The sequence below is a fragment of the Apiospora kogelbergensis genome, assembly GCF_038363985.1.
Source record: "Apiospora kogelbergensis strain CBS 113332 chromosome Unknown utg000005l_segment0_segment0, whole genome shotgun sequence".
NCBI lineage: Eukaryota > Fungi > Ascomycota > Sordariomycetes > Amphisphaeriales > Apiosporaceae > Apiospora > Apiospora kogelbergensis.
The window spans coordinates 5,968,741-5,989,134 of record NW_027117422.1 but is presented as its reverse complement, the minus strand read 5'-3'; the positions used below and the strand labels follow the sequence as shown (position 1 = coordinate 5,989,134).

The following is a 20,394-nucleotide window of genomic DNA, read 5'->3' as shown; positions in this document are numbered from 1 at the left end:
GACAAGCGGACTGAAAACTTGATGGGCCAAACTGCGATGGAAATTACCAACGCGTCAATATCCCAAAACTACTTCTTCGTTACCACGGATACACTCGAAGCTAACGTAGACGTAGACGCTGCGTCAACTAGGCTTTGCTGTACATCCAGCAGAGGATGCACCCCGGGGCTATGTTCGCGACTGGGCTCATCACTGGACGGCTCCTTGTCTGAGCTACTCACGCTCTTGCTCTCTTCCAGGGCTTCAGGGACTTTGGCCACTTCAGAAAGCTGTGGACCTAGGCCCGCGTCTGGCAATGCAAAGGCACCCGCCACCGATCCAGCAACAAGACTAGCGATGGTGCCGCCCCCAACACTTTGAGCGTAGCAACATGGACCCCAACCTCTTTCGAGAACCAGGATCGGATATCCACGGCGACAAGCGAGTCGACGCCCAGCTCCACCAGAGTCTCTGTGTCTGTGAGGGTTTGCTCTGGAGGGATCCGGAGCAAACGCCGGAGGTAGAGCAAGAAGGCGTCGCTAACGATGGCAACGTAGTCGTCAGGCCCCTTGGCGCGTTGCAGCTGTTCCATCACACGCTCCGTAGTACCCTGGGCGCTTTTGATGCCGGTGCCGTCTTCGTTATACAGTAGGAAGTGGCTGAACTTGATGTCGCGCCGGTGAGCGTGGGGGGGCCTGGAATCCGACCGGTAAATAGTTAACCCCCATAGCCACCTAGGCCGCCCCTTTCTCATGCGCCCCCGGACGACTCGCCAGTATGCCCTCCGCAAACAAGCTGTACAGCTCTTCTTCGCCAATATTGATGTAGCCAAGCGCGGCGAAGGCGTCGAAATCGAAAGTGTCGGAATGGGCGGCGTAACCAATACCCAAAACCGCCGGGATGCAAATGGCCGAGCCCGCCACGCCGCGCTTGCGCCGCTGGGCCACAAGCGATGTCATGAAGTCGTTGGCGGCTGTATAATTGCTTTGGCCACTCCACCCGATAACAGATGCGATGCTGGAGGCTACTATGAAAAACTCAAGCGTCGAGTCCGCGTAGAATAGCTCATCCAAAAGCTGTGTCCCCAGAACCTTCGGCCTTGTCACCTTGGTATACTGCTCAAAGTCCATACTGGCGAAAAGAGAATCGTCGAGGATCAAGGCGCCGTTGACCACGCCAGCGATTGGCGGGAGCGTTACTGCCATCGTGGCATGAGCCGCCCACAATGACTCCCGGGACGTTATATCGATTGCCAGGGGCTTGATCGTAGCGCCATACTGTTTCTCCATCTCGCTGATGAACCTTGGATTCACTTTGGGTGACCGGCTTGAAAGGACAATACATCGCGCGCCATGGCATACCATCCATTCTGCGATTGACTGTCCAATCTCCCCGGCCATTCCGAGCAAGAGATATGTCCTGTCGCCACGTAAACGAAGCCCCGAATCGATTGGCCGTACCTTGGCCATCACGGAGGAATCCGCTAACCAATCGACAACGGAAAGCTGCTCGCCCACTCCCTTGTGGCACGGCACGTTTCCAAGGGTGATCGTTCTTGTTTCGGGGACTTCTAGATGAAAAGCTTGGCTATATGTCTGCTCGAGCAAATGTCCGAGACCCTCGTGTCTTGTCGAGTGACTAACCTCGTGGCTGAGAAGCAAGTCTTCCTCCAGTCTGAGGCACCCTTGTGGCAGAGACTGCTTGATCAGCTCGGCGACCCTATCCGAGCTGGCACCGCGAGAGAAGTGGATAAAGACTACGGTCGAAGCGGCAACGACATCACCAATAGCATGCCGAGGGGAATGGGAATGCAAAAAGACAGACTTCTCAGCTCGTGATTTAGGCAAGAGCTGGGACGTCGTGAACACCAGATCAACCCTCTTCTCGTTTCTCTTCTCCTCTAGGGCAGCCTGCACCGCAGCTTCGGCGTCATTCACCACCACAGTGCTTCCGATAGGCGCTGATCTCAAGATGTAGTCAGCGATCAATAGCGCGCATACTGCGATAAGACGCGAAGGGGTTGGCGGCTCCTTCAGTGTAATACAAGAGGTTGCGGGTACAATGGTGGGTGACTCGTCGCAACTTGTTAAAGCCAGAACGTTTTCGTTGGTGTTTCTCTCAACTCCGGCACACAGTCTTATGAATCCACATATTCCGGAAATCGCGATGCTCTGCAAGACGGAATAGGTCACATTTACGGCTCGAATTTCGGACCCATAAAGTTTCGTCTCCATCAGGGGCGACAGTTTTTGTATCCCGATCGCTCGTTCGGCGCCGTGCGTCACTCCCTGTAGGCGCACCCCCGTCGCTTGCAGGATCGATAGTTGTGAGGACCTCCCTTCTATTAGAGTTGTAACGGTCATTCCTCTCTTTGTCTGGAACCAGCCTAGTGATGAGCTCTCTGCCGTTCTCGATGAAGACCTGAGGCTCAGCAGTCCACAATAGCATGTCTGTGTTTGATCCCTGATGATGGAGGAAAACCTGCCTCAGGACGGTTTCTGCAAGGTCGCGAGCAGTGTTGGTTTGTATGCCCCCTGAATCGTAATCCAGGTCGTACATCTGCACATTGAGGTGAGGCTGCTCCGTCTTCACTGTGTTGGTGAGACCCGTCATCATCCCACTGAACGGCTTGTCCTCCCGGGATCCGCAAGTTACCCAGACCATAGTCCCGGCACTGGCGAAAAGGGTCTTGAGCGCCTCAAACTTGGTTTCAGTCATATCCTCAAGGAAGGGCTTTTCCAAGTCGGTGAGCGAAAGTACAGTAACCGCCCCGTCGGTTCTCGCCAGGTCAGAGCAAGCGAAGTCCTCGACATTCTTGAATAATTCTTTCCGCAGGAATCTGGGCCCAATGACATCGGAAACCTCTCGACCGAGGGTGTAGACCGGCCAAGTCACACCGCCAATGATAGCAACTGCGTCGGTGCGGACCCCTGTCGGGTGCTCCTTCACCTCCAGTGGCTGGCGTAAGAGTGCCACCCGATCATCCATAGCTTGAGACACAAAGACGCTGATAGGCAGAGATTCGCCAATATCGGGTGTGACTGTGTCGATGCCCGAGAATCCGGTCTCCTTCAGCAGGGCGTCCCATTGATCCAGTGTGAAGAGCGGACCCCACGGGCGACCAGTTTCAGCGCCAATCCACCAGCCAGGCAGGGTCCCAACAGTCATCCCGCTGAACAGCAGATCAGTCGACGTCAGCTCTCCTGTGACAAGGTAGCCGCCAGGCTTTAACAGTCGGCGTATATTGTTCAAAGTCGCCTTCATGTCCGATGATACATGTAAGACGTTGACGGCGATAATGACGTCGTAGGTGCTTTCAACGTAGCCTTGAGTGGTCGGGTCCTTTTCCATGTTGAAGGTCTTGAAATTCAAGCGGTTATTCTGTCCACCGAACAGTTCCTCGGCTGGCAGGAAGAAGCCACTTGAGATGTCCGTGAATGTGTATGATGCATAGGCTCCGTAAAGAGCCCGGAGTACTAGGGATGTGGTTGCGCCAGTCCCCGCACCGACCTCAAGTATGCGAAGGCCAGGAAACCGGTGCGAGATCTGGGCAATAATTTCCGCCAGCCAACGGCCGGTCGGGCCAGAACAGATGGAGTTCTCCGCATAGAACGCGCGGAGGAGGCCGTCTTGGTTCATGACATCCAGCATCGTGTTGCCTTCACGGATAACGGGAATCAGATTGTCGCCGACCACCTCCACGAAGCGAAAATCTTTGCGATCAGCATAGCTTGCCAATATAAGTGCCACGTCCTCTCGGGAATCCGCATTGCATGCAGCTGACACCTTCGGATGCAAACCCCGAGTGACCATGTCGACCATACGGTCACACCATTTCAGATAGCGCTGGTAGTGCGAAAGAAGCCCGTGACGCTCCATTGCAGGAATCGAGGAGGAGGCATTCCGTGTGAACCAATACGAGATGCGGTCTACATCCTTGTACATCTGGATGTCGTGCTGGGATAGTAATTCTCCGGCAGCCGCGAGCAGCCCATCCGGTGCTGCGGTGTAGTAATGAAACCGCGAAAACAGGGGGGTATCATCACGATGACTGGCCGGGGAGAAAGGCACCAAGCTGGCCCCTTCAACCTGGACGAAGGCGTGGGATGAATCCTCAGTACTCAGGTATATATCGCCAACAATCCTTGAATCATGGTCGCTGCGGACGCGTGCCTCATAGCGCAGACAGCTCTGCTTCCCTGCCGGCCCAGCCGGTGTGAAATACGGGTTAATCACAACCGAGGAAAACGAGACAGGTACATGTAATGACCAGAGCTTTGGGCCTCCGGGATGAGACCAGGCAGCAAATAGCGTTTGTAGCGCAGAATCGAGAGTTCCCGGATGCACCAGCATATCATCTTCCCATTCAGACCCTGACTGGTCCGAGATCGTACCCTCGCTGTAAGCAAGCTTTCTGCGGATATCTGAGAGTCCACAGAAAGGTTCCGAGTAGCCGTAACCAATGTCGGAAAGGTTTCTATAAAACGCACCACGGTCAACGCTGGTGAGATTATACGGATCTGTCCAGACTAGCGGGAGAGTATCCTGCTGGGGACCAGAAAGGATGCACGTCGCAGAACCCTTGGCATTCAAGACGGACTTTCCACTCCCCTCCTTGGTGGATGAATAGCAAGCCCAGTTGGCTGCGAGTTCCTTGTCGTTCAATTGGATAGATGTAATGGAGAATATTGTTTCCACACTGGCTGCATCGTCTTCGAAGGTAATGGCGTGGGGCAACTCCACGGCACTCAGTGAGAATAGGCTGACGGACGTTCCCGGGACGACGTCGATGAGGCGAGTCTTCATGGCCTCAATGGCCATACAGAGATACCCAGTTGCCGGGAAGACAATCTGGCCCTGCAACAAGTGTCCCTTGAGCCATCCGATCTCGCTGGGACGCAAAATGTTTCGCCACTGGAATTCGCCCGATGTGACCGCTTCATGGCATGGCGCTCCGAGAAGGGGGTGGGTGGCATGCACTGCAGTTCGTTGTCTGAAATGATTAGACAGGCGGTTATTCATCCAATATGAGTGAACATGATCGAAGGGATAAGGGGGGAGGTCGCTGACGGCGGCAGAGAGGGTTTTGTTTCCCGAGAAGAGTCTCTGAGTCGCCGCAAAGTCCACGCTGTTGGATCCCAGATTGGTCCATATGTAGCCCAATGACTTGCTAAGCTATTGGATATCGCTTGATCCCCGGTTCAGCAGCCCAGTGTAAGGGATAGAGGCTCCGGAACCTTCGCCGTCAACAACGCCAAATGCTGGGCCCTTGAGTGCAGGGTGCGGCCCAACCTCAACAGCGAGATCGAATGGACCGCAGGCATGGGTCGATTGAAGCAGAGCCGGGGCAAACAGGACTGTGTTGCACATGTTGTCTACCCAGTAGTGATTGGTTAGGTTGGCACGGGACATGACCTCGCCTTCGTGCACACTCGAAAACCACAGAGGCCGGTCCCCGCCGCCAGAAAGCGGTGCGATACCGCACCCTTCCAGAGACGCGAGGTAGGGCCTGGCACATGCATCCATGTGTGGACTGTGATACGCAGTATCGACCTTGACCTTGCGAGCGAAGGTGCCTTCAATGCTCAACACCTGTTGTGCCTCATCAATGGTGTCCTCGTCTCCGCTCAGTGTGACGCTCGAGTCTGAATTGACCGCAGCGACATGTAGACGACGGCCAACATGGCTCCGCGAGGGCCATGCGGACTTGTGCTCGACGCGAGTTTGGCATGCACGCCACGGAAGTATGCAATGCGTATGGCATCGTGAGCGGATAGAAGGCCAGCGGCGTAGGCAGCACCAATCTCCCCGGACGAGTGCCCCACGACGGCCGTGAAGCTGACACCAGCGGCCTTCAGGATATCCACCAAGAGGATTTGGATGGCGGCACAGAGAGGCTGTGAGAGTAATGCCTCGGTGATTCTGGACGTTTCAGGGCCCGCCAAAAGCTGCTCCTTTTGGGTCCAGATGGGCCGGTCCTTTTCTGTAGGGAGTTTTTGCAAAGACTTGTCCAGCCGATCGATGCAAGCCAACGCAAACGGAGATTTCTCGACCATCTCCGCTCCCATGCGTGGCCATTGCGCGCCCTGTCCTGTGAATATGCCGAGTATCTTTGCTGGACCATTATGGAGCTTGCTACGAATACTGCCATCGATGATATCCTTGCTCGTCGCATCATGTAGCGACTGCAAGGCTTGCTCTGTGGTAGTGGCGACGATGGCGGCACGATGGGCTAGGGTGGAGCGGCGGTGTTGAAGCGTATACGCGATATCATCCAGTTGTGCCTCGGGATTGGACTCGATATAGGCAAGATGCTGCGACAGCATCGAGCGGAGTGCAGTTGCCGTCGCGGCCGAGAAGGTCAGGGGCGTGAAGTTGACCCTGACTGGCTCCCGCTGGGTGGCACTGGGCACATACTCCTCAAGGATGCAGTGTGCGTTGGTACCACCGAAGCCGAAACTGGGATATAACATGGATTCGTCAGCTCATGCTCGCCAGTGACAGATGGAAACATGCTTGGTGCGTGCATCACACCATGTACGGCCGAGAATTCCGGGGGAGAGCGCGACTTTTTTTATACTCACCTATTCACGCTCGCGCGTCTTGCAACGCCCTCCTTCACCATCCATGGCTCAGGGGAGCTCGGAATCTTCAGATGCGTGTAGAACGGCGCGACCTTGGGGCTGAGCTCTTGGAAATGGAGGTTTGGAGGAATGGTGCGGTTTTTGATGGCCATCATTGTACCGACGACACTGGCCAAGCCGGCGGCACCCTCCGTGTGGCCGATGACAGTCTTGATGGAGCCGACCAGTAGCTTAGCATCTGGCGCTGGCAAGCCATCCGGGAAGAAGGTTTTAGAAATAGCCGCAGCTTCCTAGGCATCGCCAGCTTGTGTGCCAGTGCCATGAGCATGGAAGAATTGCGGCCTATCCTCTTGGCGATTCACAGGGTCCAGCCCGGCGCGGGCATAGCAAGATCGCACCAACGCCGCCTGGGCCGCACTGTTAGGCATAGTCAGGCCCTGAGTTCGGCCATCTTGGTTGACAGCCGTCTCTCGGATTATGCACTGGATAGGGTCGTTGTCAGCCACTGCCTGGGAAAGCGTCTTGACGAAGACGGCAACGACGCCCTCTCCTCGGGTATAACCATCTGCCGCAATATCCCACATTGCACAGCGGCCAGTCGGCGAAAGCATCCCAAGCTTGCTTTCCGAGATGTACATGTCCGGCGTGAGAATTAGGTTGGTGCCAGCAGCGACGGCCATCTTGGCCTTGCCACTTCGGAGCGCTTGGACGGCATGGTCGAGGGCAATGAGACTGCTCGAACATGCCGTGTCCACGGTCTCGCTGGGACCATGCCAGTCGAAGAAGTACGACACCCGATTTGAATGAATGGCACGGCAAAGCCCCGTTGCGGTATAGCGAGGCAGTTTTTCCCAATCACGCCGCACCATCGTGTTGTAGTCGTCGCACATCATCCCAACGTGCACAGCTGTATCAGAGCCGCGTAATGCTTCGAGTCGCTGTCCACTCGCACACAAGCCATCGTAGACCACTTCGAGGAGGAGCCGCTGCTGCGGGTCCATGGCCTCGGCTTCGGCAGCTTGGATGCTAAAGAAGGCAGCATCGAACTGCTCCACGGCTCTCTTATCCGCGTCATCATCCAAGAAGTACGAGTGGGTGGCGTTCGTGGTCCCGTGGTGCATGCCGTCCGCGTGATAGAAAGCGTCGACATTGAAGCGTTCGGCCGATGGCTTTCTGCTGAGGTTGCGTGGGTGGTGGATCACGGACCACAGTTTAGAAGCAGTATCAGCTCCGCCAGGGAAGCGACAGCCGGTGCCTATTATTGCTATTGGTTCCAACATTGCCGTAACTAGCGTGGGCTGCTAACGACGGGTGTAGGATTGCTTGAGGTATAGTGCTAGAACAATAGGAGGCTCCAAATATTGTATGGTTGTTGTTGTCGTTGACGGAGGTGGTGGCTATGAAGCCCACATGCGGAAAGGGGCATTTGGTCGTCCCTTTTAATACTAATCTGTTTGATTTCGCCCAGACGTACCACGAGTAGGAAGTCGGTCAGGCTGAGAACAAGCAGTCGACCTAGTCACTCCAATGCCGAACACGGGGGCCATCGCAGCCGACTTTGAGGCAACCGTCTTGGAAACCAACATCGACTCGCCTAATTCGCATTAGAAGGTGAGCTTATCGCACGTATACACCATGTAACACCATCCATGTGAAGTCATTGGATAGAATCAGGCAAGCAAGACAGCGTCTACTGGCAGATACTGCGACATGATTGGAGTGCTACGGCTCGGAGGTTGGTAAGCACCGCGTAGACTCGGAATTTCTCGTCCATGGTTCGGACTTTTGCCACTTGCCAAGGTCGGTAACATGAACCATCGGAGGTTTTAACACCGCAGCTCTTAGGCGAGTCGTGACTTTTGTGTTCAAAACTAGCCCCTGAGCGTCAAAAGTATTAGCGGCATGGCAACAATTCTTAAGAGTATAATACTCAACTGGCAGTTCGAAAGCCCAAAGTTTAATGAAATAAGTAGTGCTTTCAAGGAACTATTAGCATTCGTGTATTATGAATTCAATCAGTAACAATATACATTTGCCGTGGTATCCTGTCCTCGAGAACACATCTCAAGTGATACTGTTCGGCCAGTTGATGGCCATCCAGTCATGGAGCGCCTGTCCTCCTGGCCCAGTTAGTTCCATGTCCATGTCAAGAAATGCGTCTTCTTGCAGCGGATTCGTGATGCACGCTCCCCAAAACGGGGGTATTATGTTCCCAGTGGTTGCTGTCCGAGTTAACAATTAGGTTATGTTCATAATCAGAGACCCTGTAGACTTACAGGAACTGAACCCCATGCTTGCGTCTAACATGGTGTTCTGTTCGTTTATAGAATCACTTAATTTGTCGTTATTAGTGATAAAAGATGATGGCGACGCGGGGGTATGGGCTGCAGAGTCGTGGATTTCGCCCACTTCCTCGAGAACGAAACTTATGGTATCAGTTGCTCTTTGAGCTTCATTCGACGTTGCGTTTCTTCGTGTCCATATGTCTCGTGCAGCCCGCAGCGCGGGGACAATAGTATCTCTTGACTGGAGAGACTTGTTACGGTAGATCAGTGAGCACAGAATCATGGTGGCTGTGAGGAACTGATGATTCATAATGGAAGTCACTCTCCAGCGCAGTGTGTCAAGCTGGCCACCGGGACGTGTCTCCTCGTCGAGGGTCTATCACGAAGTAATGGTGTCAGCACTCCAAAAACAACTTCGTTGGTGATAGTAGGGCAGAATATATATTCGTCCGAAAAACAAAAGGACGGCTCATGTCTCTGGATTCCGCAGCTTACCTTTTGCAGCTGGAGGGATCCTAATGAGGCATCAAGGCAGGCTTTACGGGACAATGCAAATGAATACTCATCCGATGAGGACTTCAAATGGAGAAAGCGCTGATGCAAAAGCAATTGTCCTTTATAAAATAAGTGGCGGAGAAAGATGCGGGCCATAATGACCTCTGGGGAGTCAGTGATACTGGCGGTGACAGGCTTCATCCGTAGTGGTTGAGGAATAGTATCTGCGGCTTGGCCCAAAGCCTGGTCCAGTCGTTTCACCTCGTCGTAAGTACAAGCCCTAACCCCTGAAGTCAGGTCGGAAATTTTGCCGACGACTACCAGCAGTCGTCTGCGTGCAATGATACCAGTGCTGGTCGTATACTCTGTTTCAGGCCGCGACTGGGGGCCTCTGTCGTGTGCGCGTCCAGGTCCGCGTCATTGAGGTTACGAGGCTCTGCCGTATCGCACTGTGACTCGGTAACCATCCGCGGCATGCCCATCTGACTAGATAGTAATATGTCGCTTAGGAGTATAGTGGCCCATACACGGCGTCGCATTTCGCGTTGTAGAGGCGTCAGGGCCGTGAAATGACATGGTTCGCGATGGTAGCCCATGCGCAAAGCCGTGTTCACCTCGAGACCAAGCAAGAACCAAAGGTCCTGGTCGGCATCAGGGCTGAGAAGGAACTCTATATACAAGTAGTGGACCAATGTCTCCAAGACATATGGCCCGCACTTAGTATATTCACCCCTGATAAGACACTGGGCCACCTTCTCCCGGTAAACGCTGACCTGATCCACCGCTCGCTCCGCATTGCCCACATGGTCTAAGTCAGAGGAGCCAGAAGTTATTGCTGCAAGGCAGATCATGCCGAAGAGCAGCCCAAGCCAAACGACGGAAGTGTCCGTGGGATTCGCCCAGAATGTCTCGTACTAATCAAGCGTTAGCCTTGAGGAACATCCTACAACACGCCATACAAGCAACCAACGACTCGGGCCCAACTTACTTCTTGTAGGAAAGTTGGACCATGGACGGCTAGTAGTGGCCAAGCGGGTTAGGGTTAACAATTGTGAGGCAAAGCCTCCGTAACGACATGCTGGAAGGCACTCACAAGAAGAGACAAGGTCCATCCGATTGAAGTAACGAGAGACGTAGCGGTCAACGGTCATTCTGGGTGGCATGGCAGCTAGCATCTCAGCATGCGATACAGGCTGACAACCGTACAGGAGCAAAGCGCGAGACGACCTCTTGGGTGTCTGGCGGCCATAGTCTCTCCCCCAGAAGCGTCCTCATGATTGTCCACCGGCCTCAGATGATCACCACGATCGACATAGTCTCTCAAGTCCGCAATGCTGTCGGCGATGGCAGCCCAATGGTTGCTACCGACATAGGAAAGTTCTGTGGCACTAATGTGCATACTCCCACACTCAGAGTGCCCGCCCTCTGGTGTGTTGAGCGTGGAGCCGCTGCCGACTGGGGTTGCGGTGGGGTCTGAAGGAGCCGAAAGGGATGGAGGTTCAGTCTTCTTGGCCATGACCAACCGCTCAAGATGTACAAGGCGATCATGAAGGTCGGAACTCCCCGTGGCTGAGGGCTGCGGATGTTGCACGGTTCTTGTTTGTTGACTCTCGGCGTATACACATGGTTGTCCACGAGTGTGGCAGTTCGCGCAAGGTTGGTTGCGATCGCATCGTGACCTGCCAACACCACGGACTCGTTAGCACCCCCTCGGCTTAACAGGGCTGAAGTTGGTTGGGGTTTTTACTTGCGGCGCCGACAATCGAGGCATGAAAGTTGTGGCTTGTCTCGTCGGCGCCTTGCAGTCCGAGACGGCGCGACACTAGGAGAGATGAGTCCACGGCCCTCAGCAATGTCGGCCACGGATGGCGACAGGGCTGCTAAGGACGATGTCGACAGTGCGGGGGACGGCATGAATCGGGTGCGACGGGTGTGACGGGCCAACGAACAACGACAGCACCAAGCAGTGCAGCGCGTGGTTCACAGAGTCGACTGCCGTACAGACATGAAAGAAAGAGGTTGATGTCTGCTTGCTGTCGGTGTTCTGCTGGGAATAACATGTTGATTCTACTGCTTGGGGCCCACTGAGGCGGGGTTTTAGCAGGGGGTTTAGCAGGGGGTTTAGCAGGAGAGAGAGATGGTAGGTCTAGGAGGCGGCTTCGACATATGTACATGGATTGATGGTATTGGCATCGGGAGCTACCCCATGGTGTACTTAACTAACCTATTTAGGTGTAGATAGATACCCAATGTACAATGACTTCGTACTCGGTATGTATGTCTGCCACCGTCCGCGGAGCTCCGCCTACTGCTCCGCGGACGTTGTTGGTCATTCCCTCCTGTCGTGAACCGGGCGGCATGCAATCAGCGTGAAGGGCTACTCGCGATGGAGATGTACGTACATCCTCCATTCACGTCTGTTTACGCCCGGTCACTTCCGCGGACGATCTTATGTGATATTTGCATACGATGGGTCAACGCCATGGACGACCTAGAAAGAAAAGGGTATTGAAATATAGCTTGGAATCACCTCCTGTCCCTCCCGTATCTGTGCTAAGGATAGTGACATTGTGAAATCGAAGTTGCATCATCATCATCATCACCATTCCCACAAGCCCCCGTCAGACGCCATTCCATACTTGCAACTATGTCCCACAGCCCAAAGTGTGGGCCCAGCAATGGGACATTATCAAAGGAAGATCCCTCCAACATTGTTGAACTCGGGGGTAGGCCACTCGACCTTCGCGGCGACGTCGTCGACTGGGATGGACCGTACGACGTAGCGAACCCACGAAACTGGACTGGCAGCAAGAAATGGCTACACATCGGCATTGTATCTCTGCTCGCGCTCATCACGTACGTATCCGCGATACACCGCATGCTGTCAAAGGACCTTCTCTGATCTTCTTGTCGTAGGAATATGACCCCGACCATGTGTGCACCCGGTATCAACCAAATTGTTGATGAATTCGGCATCAGCTCCTCTACCGTCAGCACGCTTGCCATCACGCTTTACGTCCTGGGCTTGGGCGTCGGGCCGATGTTTATCTCCCCGCTCAGCGAGGTATACGGGCGGTTGCCGGTCTATCACATTGCGAATCTCGTGTTTGTAGCCTTCCTCGTAGGTAACGCGCTCAGCCAAAACATCGCCCAGTTCATGGTATTCCGCTTCCTCTCGGGCTTCGCGGGCGGTACCCCCATGGCTCTCGGTGGTGGAAGCATAGCGGACGTGACGTCTCTCACGACAAGGGCCAGTGCCATGGGGCTGTTCAGTCTTGGCCCGCTTACTGGACCGGTAAGCCGACACCATCCTACTTCGAGCACCTGATTATTTCTGACCTTGTCGCCCTTGACCATTGCTTACAGGTCCTTGGGCCCGTCATTGGTGGTTTTGTTGCCAGTGGCTTGCACTGGCGCTGGACGTTCTGGCTTCTCTCCATTCTGGCAGGCACGATTGGGGTCGCTGCCGTCGTCCTGATGCGTGAGACGCACCCTATGATCTTACTAGAGCGCAAGGCAGCCCGGCTCCGTGCTTCAACCGACAATCCCAAGCTGCGCTCCAGGCTCGCGCGAACACATGTGTCATCCAACCAGGTTCTCGCTCAAGCCCTCGTCCGACCAACCGTACTGCTCGTCCGATCGCCGGTGGTGCTCTTCACGTCTCTCTACGTCGCCCTGGTGTTTGGCCTCATGTACCTGCTCATGACCACGTTTACCAGCGTGTTTGAGGGACACTACGGCTTTAGTACGGCTACTTCGGGGTTATCATTCTTGGGCCTCGGAGTTGCTCTGGTTTCTGCCATGGTCGTATTCCGCACAGTGGGTAGTCGGGTTCAAGCAGGTCGCATGGAAGCAGACGGGGTAGATCAACCGCGGCCAGAGTATCGATTAATACTGATGATGTGGTTCAGTCCCTTTGTGGGCCTTGGACTATTTGTCTATGGGTGGACGGTTCAATACCAGGTTCACTGGATTGTGCCAATAATCGGAACGGCACTGATTGGCTTTGGAGCATTTTTCGTTCTCGTAAGTTATTTTCAGTCCAATCTGAGACGGCGGTTGCTCACGTATAGTGAATAGATGCCTACGCAGCTCTACCTTGTCGATTTGTTCGGGTCTGGGGCCGCTGCGTCTGCGCTTGGAGCCAATAATCTTTTGCGATTCCTGTCCAGCACTTTTCTTCCACTTGCAGGTCCCCCTATGTACGAGGCTCTTGGCCATGGATGGGGAAACACATTGCTAGGGTTCCTTGCACTTGCATTTGTCCCGATTCCCATTAGTTTCTACCGATTCGGCGATCGACTGCGGGCCAATTCCGCCCTCAAGGCCTGAGTTCTAGCCCTGTGGCTATACGAGGCGAAATGTCTAGAGAGCAGTTGTTCGTTCGCCTTTTGGACATAAAAACAGAGGAGTGATAGATATTTGGATTGGGACGCCCGACACGTGGTCCTTTAACATATGCCACTGAACAAGTTCTTAATAATAATTAGTCGTGGGAACGTACTGCCACGCAATATGCCATGGCAACAATCATGTATTGGTGGACAGAGAGGTTGAGTCAAATTATAGCCTATTTGTCGTTATATTGATATGCCCCCAACGCCTTCAACAGCTGTTAATGGACATTATCTTCCTAGATGTTAGTTCCATCCCGTTTTGGTGCTGTTAGATGCTATTAGGGTATCGCATTTGCGTGAAGAACACAAAAGCTAGCTTCCGTCAAACTCAATATATCCTGCCAATTTCAGTGGCAGAGAGTTCCCCAGGGTCAGATCAGGTATAGGTTACACTGGTCCTACCAACTGACTGCAGTGTATTTCGTCGTAATTCCTCCTACCACCTTCCACTTTTGTTAATGTCCCCAAAACTACGTAGGTAACCGTCTTATGACATGCATGAAAGAATAATACGAACCAACAGGGCCGTACCAACGTCCATTCCAGCCCCACACACACCGTATCTCCAGAGGTTTTGATAGGACCATCTAATAAGTTATCTTCTTAGGAGCTTCGATTGCAAAGGGGCTCAGTACAAAAGTCAATCGCGACCCCTTCACGTTCTTGAACTGAGATAAGGGGCCTCTATACCAAATTACACCGCTGAGTAATGACACCCATTAGCAGGATCCCCTTATTCATTGTTGCCATTGTACTTATCAACTGGGCGGCCCTTGATATTTTCTGGCACTATTCTCTTTTGATATGAGCGTCCGCGTGTCGATGCTCCGTACCTCTTGCGAGAGGTGCCGCGCTCAGAAGCTAAAGTGCAAGCCACTGCCGTCGTCGGCCGACTCCACTGCCCCATGCCAACGGTGTGTGAGAGCCAACCGGTCCGATACTTGTGTCTTTGCTCAAAGATCGAGAATAAGACGCTCCAGGATAGGCTCACAGAGAAGCATGGCAGGGCCGACCCGGGCCCAGACCAGGAAGCGGAGCATGGAACCAGATATATGCCACCAACCATTAGAAGCTTCCGAGCCACCAACTACGGCAGTTGGCAGCCCCTCACCGTCGCTATCTCAGTGGTGGGACTTCGATAACACCCCAATACCCCTGCTGGGTCAGACTCAGCCCCTTCAGCTGCCGGTGCACGAGACTAGCGACCCGCTTCATTCACACGGAAACAATGACCTAGAGCCTGCGGATGACGACCTTCGCTTATTGGGCCAAATGATTCCCTCTAATCATCGATTCCAACTCTGCAACATAGCGGACGAATCAATGGACATGCTTTCTTGTCTGAGTAGCGCTAGTGACCGCCCTGACCCCCAGATGTATCAACCGCTTTTGGGCTTCGACGGCGTGGATACAGGTGAGGACAAGGTCACCCGGTTACCGGTATCGACGGATCCCATGATCGATCTGACAGCACTGCTTTCGGATCTGTCGCAGTACGACAACAGAATTTCTAAATTGTCGGGAAAGGACCTTCCAGACTACCCGATCGGGGATGCCTTGTCTCTCTCCCGTCGGTTCCACGGCCTCATCTCGAACAATGGATGTTCTGTATCGCCCCCAACCGACTCAACCCACAGGTATAATATGCCGACGATGTTACTGATGCTTTGCTAAGGCTACACACACCTACATTTCCATATTCAATTACCTTGGCAATGAGCTGGCCCGGCTACAAGATACTCAGCTGGCCCATCAGACCATTGAGCCAGGTCATATACCGCTCTTAGGCTACATGTCAACATCGGATGAATATCTCGGACTACGGCTCGGTCAAGTACAGCCCAAGGGAGTGCACAACCAGTGGGACCTGGCTATCCGCGCCAAAGAAGCAGTTTCGGTTATGCTCAGCTCACTGGCCGGGGTGGAGAAAGAGCTCGACATGCCCAACGAATGGCGCAAAGTTTCCACAGGGCCATCAAGGGGGCCAGAGACTATTGAAAGTGGAGGGCTCGGGTTGCAGAACTGGTGTTGTTCGTCTCCCATCATGAAGGAACAGACCAGAGAGCTGCGCATCAAAGTTGACAAAGTGAGACATCTGATTGATCAACTGCTAAAATTATAGATCATTCGTGACCGCAGATGCATTGTATAATTCAACATTATAGGAGATTACTGGATAGCTGAGCTGTCGCACGTAAAAATATGCTTGCAACTATATTATTATGCGCGGCGTTAGTGGTATTTATCCGCACATGTGATTTATGATGCCTTGGACGAGCTATGGCTGCTGCATCGAGGGCTGGTAGTGTGAGCGGCGCTGAGTTGTGAGCCCAATGCTGTAGGCAAAGCAGGGTGTGAACCAACACGGCATTCTTGGCATTCGGAGAGTTGGCAGTACTCCTGGGGTCGGCTCCGGTATGCTCACAAGTTCGGTTTCGGTATCACAGGTGGATTCCGGAGAAATCGGCGTGATGGCTTAATCCGAAAGTAGACCATGAAAAGACTTTGCCTTGGCCTCAGCGTCCCGGCACTTTGCTGTGTATCGGTAATGGACCTGGCAGGCTGACACCAAGGTGCTCCGAATGTCCCCCTCTTATTACAATTTATGATATATCTTGGTGTTGGGATACATGTGACTGACGAAAGACAGACTGATCATCAATACTGCTGGCCCCCTAACTCTACCTATGACAAAGTATGGCTATCAAGTCTGCCATCGTGGTGAGTGTCACCGCGTCCTTTTTTGTTGGTTCCTGCTTGAGGTACTGATGACTACTAGGTTGGCGGCTCTGTGGCAGGCCTGATGCAGGGCCTGCAGTTGAAACGTAACGGCATTGATGTTTCGGTCCTGGAACAAGACCCATCCAAAGACAGGCATAGCCACGAGTCCGGCGTATCCATTGGACCCAGCGTTATCAAGGTCCTGGAGAGGTACGATGCAACGGGGCGCCCCTTCTCCATCCCGGCGCGGTTCCTGAACTTTGCCTGGCGCAAATACCCCCGAGTCTTCAGTCTCAACTGGGCCCATAATATGAGCAACTGGGGATGTCTTTACCTTGTTCTGCGAGCAAACTTTGACGGGTTGCCATCAGAGGCAGTGCCTGAACCCCCTCTTCCCAAGCCAGGGGAAGGCAAAGTCGATTACCAATCGGGCAAGCGCGTGACTAAAATCACGTACGATAAAGTTGAACAACGGGCGCAGGTGCAGTTTCAAGATGTCTTAACTGGTGAAACGGACAGTCTGAGTGCCGATCTGGTGATTGCGGCGGATGGTGTCCACTCCACCGCGAGGCAGCTACTCACCGGTTCAACACGGAAGATTTACGCTGGATATATCGCATGGCGTGGGACAGTACCGGAACATGTGTTATCCTACAGTACCATCGATTACTTCTCAAACAAGCTTAACTTCAGTCTCATCAATGGATCCTACTTCATCAGGTAAGCTCTAGCACCACACCTGTCCAAGTCCACATGGCTGGAGCAAGCCCTTCTTGTCGCGTCTGTACATATACCTAATCATCACTGGCAGTTACCACATTCCAACCGAAAACGGACGCGTGAAGCCGGGCGAGCGCCTTATCAATTGGGTTTGGTACTACCCGATCAGCAACGGGTCGGCAGAGATGGCCGCCATTTTCACAGACATCCACGGCGCCATGCATGCCAACACAGTTCCGCAAGGGCTAGTGAATCCCGAGATATGGAAGCACCAGGTCAACCGGTACTTGGATCAAATGAGGCCCCCCCTGGCCGAGGTTGTCAGCAAGACGTCGCGGCCCTTTGTTACCAAAGTTGGCGAGGCCCAGTGCGATGGCCGACCAAGCTTTTATGATGGTCGTGTCGTCCTGGTCGGTGACGCGTTCACAGGATTCCGTTCGCATCTAGGCATGGCCTCGGAGCAGGCTGCGCGCCACTGCTTGCAGATGGAAAAGGTCTTGCGAGGAGATATTACTCAAGAGCAATATGACAACGAAGCTATGATGTACGCAAGGAAGTTTATTCTTCTTAACCGGTGCATCGGGTTCACCGGGCTGGGTTGGATTTGGGCTCTTTACCAAACCCTCATGGCCTATGTGTGGCTGATCGTTGCTCATAAACTGGATTATCGCTGAAAGAGCTGCTGGTTCAATGTCCATGATTTCCTTTACTTTTTCGTAGCTCTTACTTCTCAATCAAACTAGCTCACATTCGTCGAAACCGAATGTCCTTTAAACATTGATAGATAAGGTACCGCATTCCTTGAGCAGCAGCGGGTCATATGGCTAGAGCGATACGCAGGTTCAGGAACAGAGGAACGTTAATGAAACTAATTTGTGGTGAAAGGGGCATTGTATTGATAAGTGACTACGTAGCCCAAAGCTCAGGCCGGCATAGGTACACTGTAGCATTCCACAGACGCGAGAGTCTTTGCCTCGTTCACCTTCGGCTGCGCAAGTATGTACATCTTCTGCAGTGCTTGAAATTTGCCTCCGACGTTCATGATGATGCGTGTCGTCTGCGCCGGGCCGCCACCGATGCCCGACTCTTCGAGATAAAAGGGAGACCCGTCATGAGCGTGCCCATATGCGTAGATGAAGGCAAGCTGCGTCTTCGTCCCGTCTCCGCTATTGAGAACGATGGGAGCCGCCAGACCTCCCTCAATGGTGGCTTGGAACCCTGGGCCACCAATGGTGCCGCCAGTGATAGGCTCGACGATTCGCTGCCCACCCTCCAGCAGGGGAATAGGGGCCAGAGGGGTGCCGAGGTTAACAGATGCACTGAATATGTACTTTGGTGTAGGAATGAAGATAGCCGCCTGGCCTTGAGATGTTGGAGAAACAGACATGACTGCGTGCAGGACGTGTGGATAGAGTACACGGAGAAGTAGATGACATAAATCAGGCGAGGATTAATGGTAACGTGATATAGATTAGTTGATTCAGAGTGTGTAATACTGTTCATGGGTATAAGCTTTTCTTTCCCCTCGGAAGATTGTTTCTGGCTTATCAGATATCATCGGAACCTCTCAAACCACCGAATGCCGCCATGTCGCATTCGGCCTCGCTCGCAATTCGGAACTGACAACATTCGGATATTTGTGACGGTGCACCTGCAGTCGGCAAGCCATATGTCCGCGGAGGAACGTAGAAGCTCCGGTCTTTGGCTGTCATACCCCGCGGAGGATCGCTGGTTTCTGGTCTACGATATTGCCCTCAAAACACAGACATCTGGATTCCGTCTCATCATCTACTCAATCACCAACTCGGATTTTGAGTCTTCCAATCAGGTCCTTCACCATGGCCGCAAAGCTGCGCTTCCCTGCAGTGCAGTCAGCAGTCTTGAATACTTCTAGTGCAGGTCGCAGATCTACCGCACAGGTGTCAGCGCCTTCAACTCTTTCCGCCCACTTCATTGCAGCACCACGGACAACTCTCATCAACCCCATCGCCAAGTGTCCCGGCACTACTAACTTGACACCAGTCCGGACCATCTACCACACTGCCACGATGTCATCTATGCCTGCCACTCATGGCCACAATGAGGCCTGTTGCAATATCCCGCCGGTCGTAGAGTCTGGCTATGCTGCGAAGGGCTCTTACGAGCAGTTTGGTGGGATGAGGACTTGTAAGCTCGGGGTCGGCCTTCAAACATCCAAGCTCTTTTGACTGATTGGTTCCATCAACAGATGTCGCAGGCCCAACCGCTGCAACACGCGGTATCATCTCCATATTCGACATCTTCGGTTACATGGACCAGACGGTCCAAGGCGCTGATATTCTTGCAACCAAGGCTAAGGTTTTCATGCCCGACTGGTTTTCTGGTAACCCTTGCCCGACGGAATGGTGAGTATTGCGTGGGGTTTTGTCTTCTTGAACCCTGGTTGATGGCCAATAATCCGAAACAGGTTTCCTCCGGACACCGAGGAGAAGCAGAAGCTTGTCGGCGAGTTCTTCAACAAGAACAAGCCCAATGGCGTTGCAGATGCGCTTCCGGACTACGTCAAAGCCCTACAGGCTGCTCACCCTGCCATCCAGTCGTGGGGAATCATCGGTGTAAGTGCCGGGATCCAGTACACCCATTCCCTTGACCAATGTAGCCTGACATTGGACAGTTTTGCTGGGGTGGTAAGGCTGTCGAGCTCGTGACCTCGGGCGCTTCCAACCCCTTCGGCATCGCGGCAGCTGCACATCCAACCATGGTCGACTCAGCGATGGCGGGGTCAATCTCCGTTCCGTACATCCTGCTTGCCTCCCAGGAGGAGCCCGCGGACACGATCAAGGAATTTGAGAGCAAGCTCGAAGTACCTCACCATGTCGAAGTCTTTGGTGACCAGGTCCATGGATGGATGGCGGCACGCGCTAATCTGACGGTCCCACGTGTAAGGGAGGAGTACACTCGGGGCTATCAGACGGTGCTGCGTTTCTTTGATCAAGAGTGGAAGTAAAGTGGTTGGGGCATGTTGACGCTGTCCCCTCTCAATATTCCTACGGTTCCCATAGATAACATGCTTTTCAAGATTTATGTAGTGTTTTGTTCAATCTACGCTATCCCATCTATCCTATGTTTTACTTTAGCCACTCTATACTTCTTATAAACTTATAGAGAGGCGTTTATCGAAGTGCAACGAAAGACTTGGAACGCACAGGAACAGTTGATCAGATTGTCTATCTA

General features: G+C 53.4%; 5 protein-coding genes across 5 annotated transcripts; 3 read left to right on the top strand and 2 right to left on the bottom strand.

Moving 5' to 3' along the window:
• Positions 1-68: 68 nt before the first annotated feature.
• Positions 69-10,859, bottom strand: PG998_008618 (uncharacterized protein; the record flags this gene model as incomplete). The annotated part of the gene is made up of 14 exons (XM_066875434.1): positions 69-354; positions 396-674; positions 781-2,101; positions 2,280-4,958; positions 5,217-5,624; positions 5,687-6,438; positions 6,564-6,853; positions 6,926-7,818; positions 8,038-8,157; positions 8,840-9,224; positions 9,344-9,660; positions 9,708-10,257; positions 10,332-10,360; positions 10,550-10,859. 14 exons carry the CDS (start codon positions 10,857-10,859, stop codon positions 69-71), a joined length of 8,619 nt encoding a protein of 2,872 aa, XP_066731379.1.
• Positions 10,860-11,990: 1,131 nt separating this feature from the next.
• On the top strand, positions 11,991-13,675 carry PG998_008617 (uncharacterized protein; the record flags this gene model as incomplete). The annotated part of the gene is made up of 4 exons (XM_066875433.1): positions 11,991-12,199; positions 12,260-12,638; positions 12,710-13,369; positions 13,424-13,675. 4 exons carry the CDS (start codon positions 11,991-11,993, stop codon positions 13,673-13,675), a joined length of 1,500 nt encoding a protein of 499 aa, XP_066731378.1.
• Positions 13,676-16,543: 2,868 nt separating this feature from the next.
• On the top strand, positions 16,544-17,855 carry PG998_008616 (FAD binding domain protein; the record flags this gene model as incomplete). Its single annotated transcript, XM_066875432.1, has 2 exons — positions 16,544-17,181; positions 17,273-17,855. 2 exons carry the CDS (start codon positions 16,544-16,546, stop codon positions 17,853-17,855), a joined length of 1,221 nt encoding a protein of 406 aa, XP_066731377.1.
• A 248-nt stretch (positions 17,856-18,103) lies between these two features.
• PG998_008615 (uncharacterized protein) lies at positions 18,104-18,568 on the bottom strand (the record flags this gene model as incomplete). Its single annotated transcript, XM_066875431.1, has 1 exon — positions 18,104-18,568. The coding sequence occupies one exon, from the start codon at positions 18,566-18,568 to the stop codon at positions 18,104-18,106; it is 465 nt and encodes a 154-aa protein (XP_066731376.1).
• Positions 18,569-19,019: 451 nt separating this feature from the next.
• Positions 19,020-20,167, top strand: PG998_008614 (dienelactone hydrolase family protein; the record flags this gene model as incomplete). Its single annotated transcript, XM_066875430.1, has 4 exons — positions 19,020-19,347; positions 19,409-19,565; positions 19,628-19,775; positions 19,835-20,167. The coding sequence occupies 4 exons, from the start codon at positions 19,020-19,022 to the stop codon at positions 20,165-20,167; spliced, it is 966 nt and encodes a 321-aa protein (XP_066731375.1).
• Between the last annotated feature and the right edge of the window lie 227 nt (positions 20,168-20,394).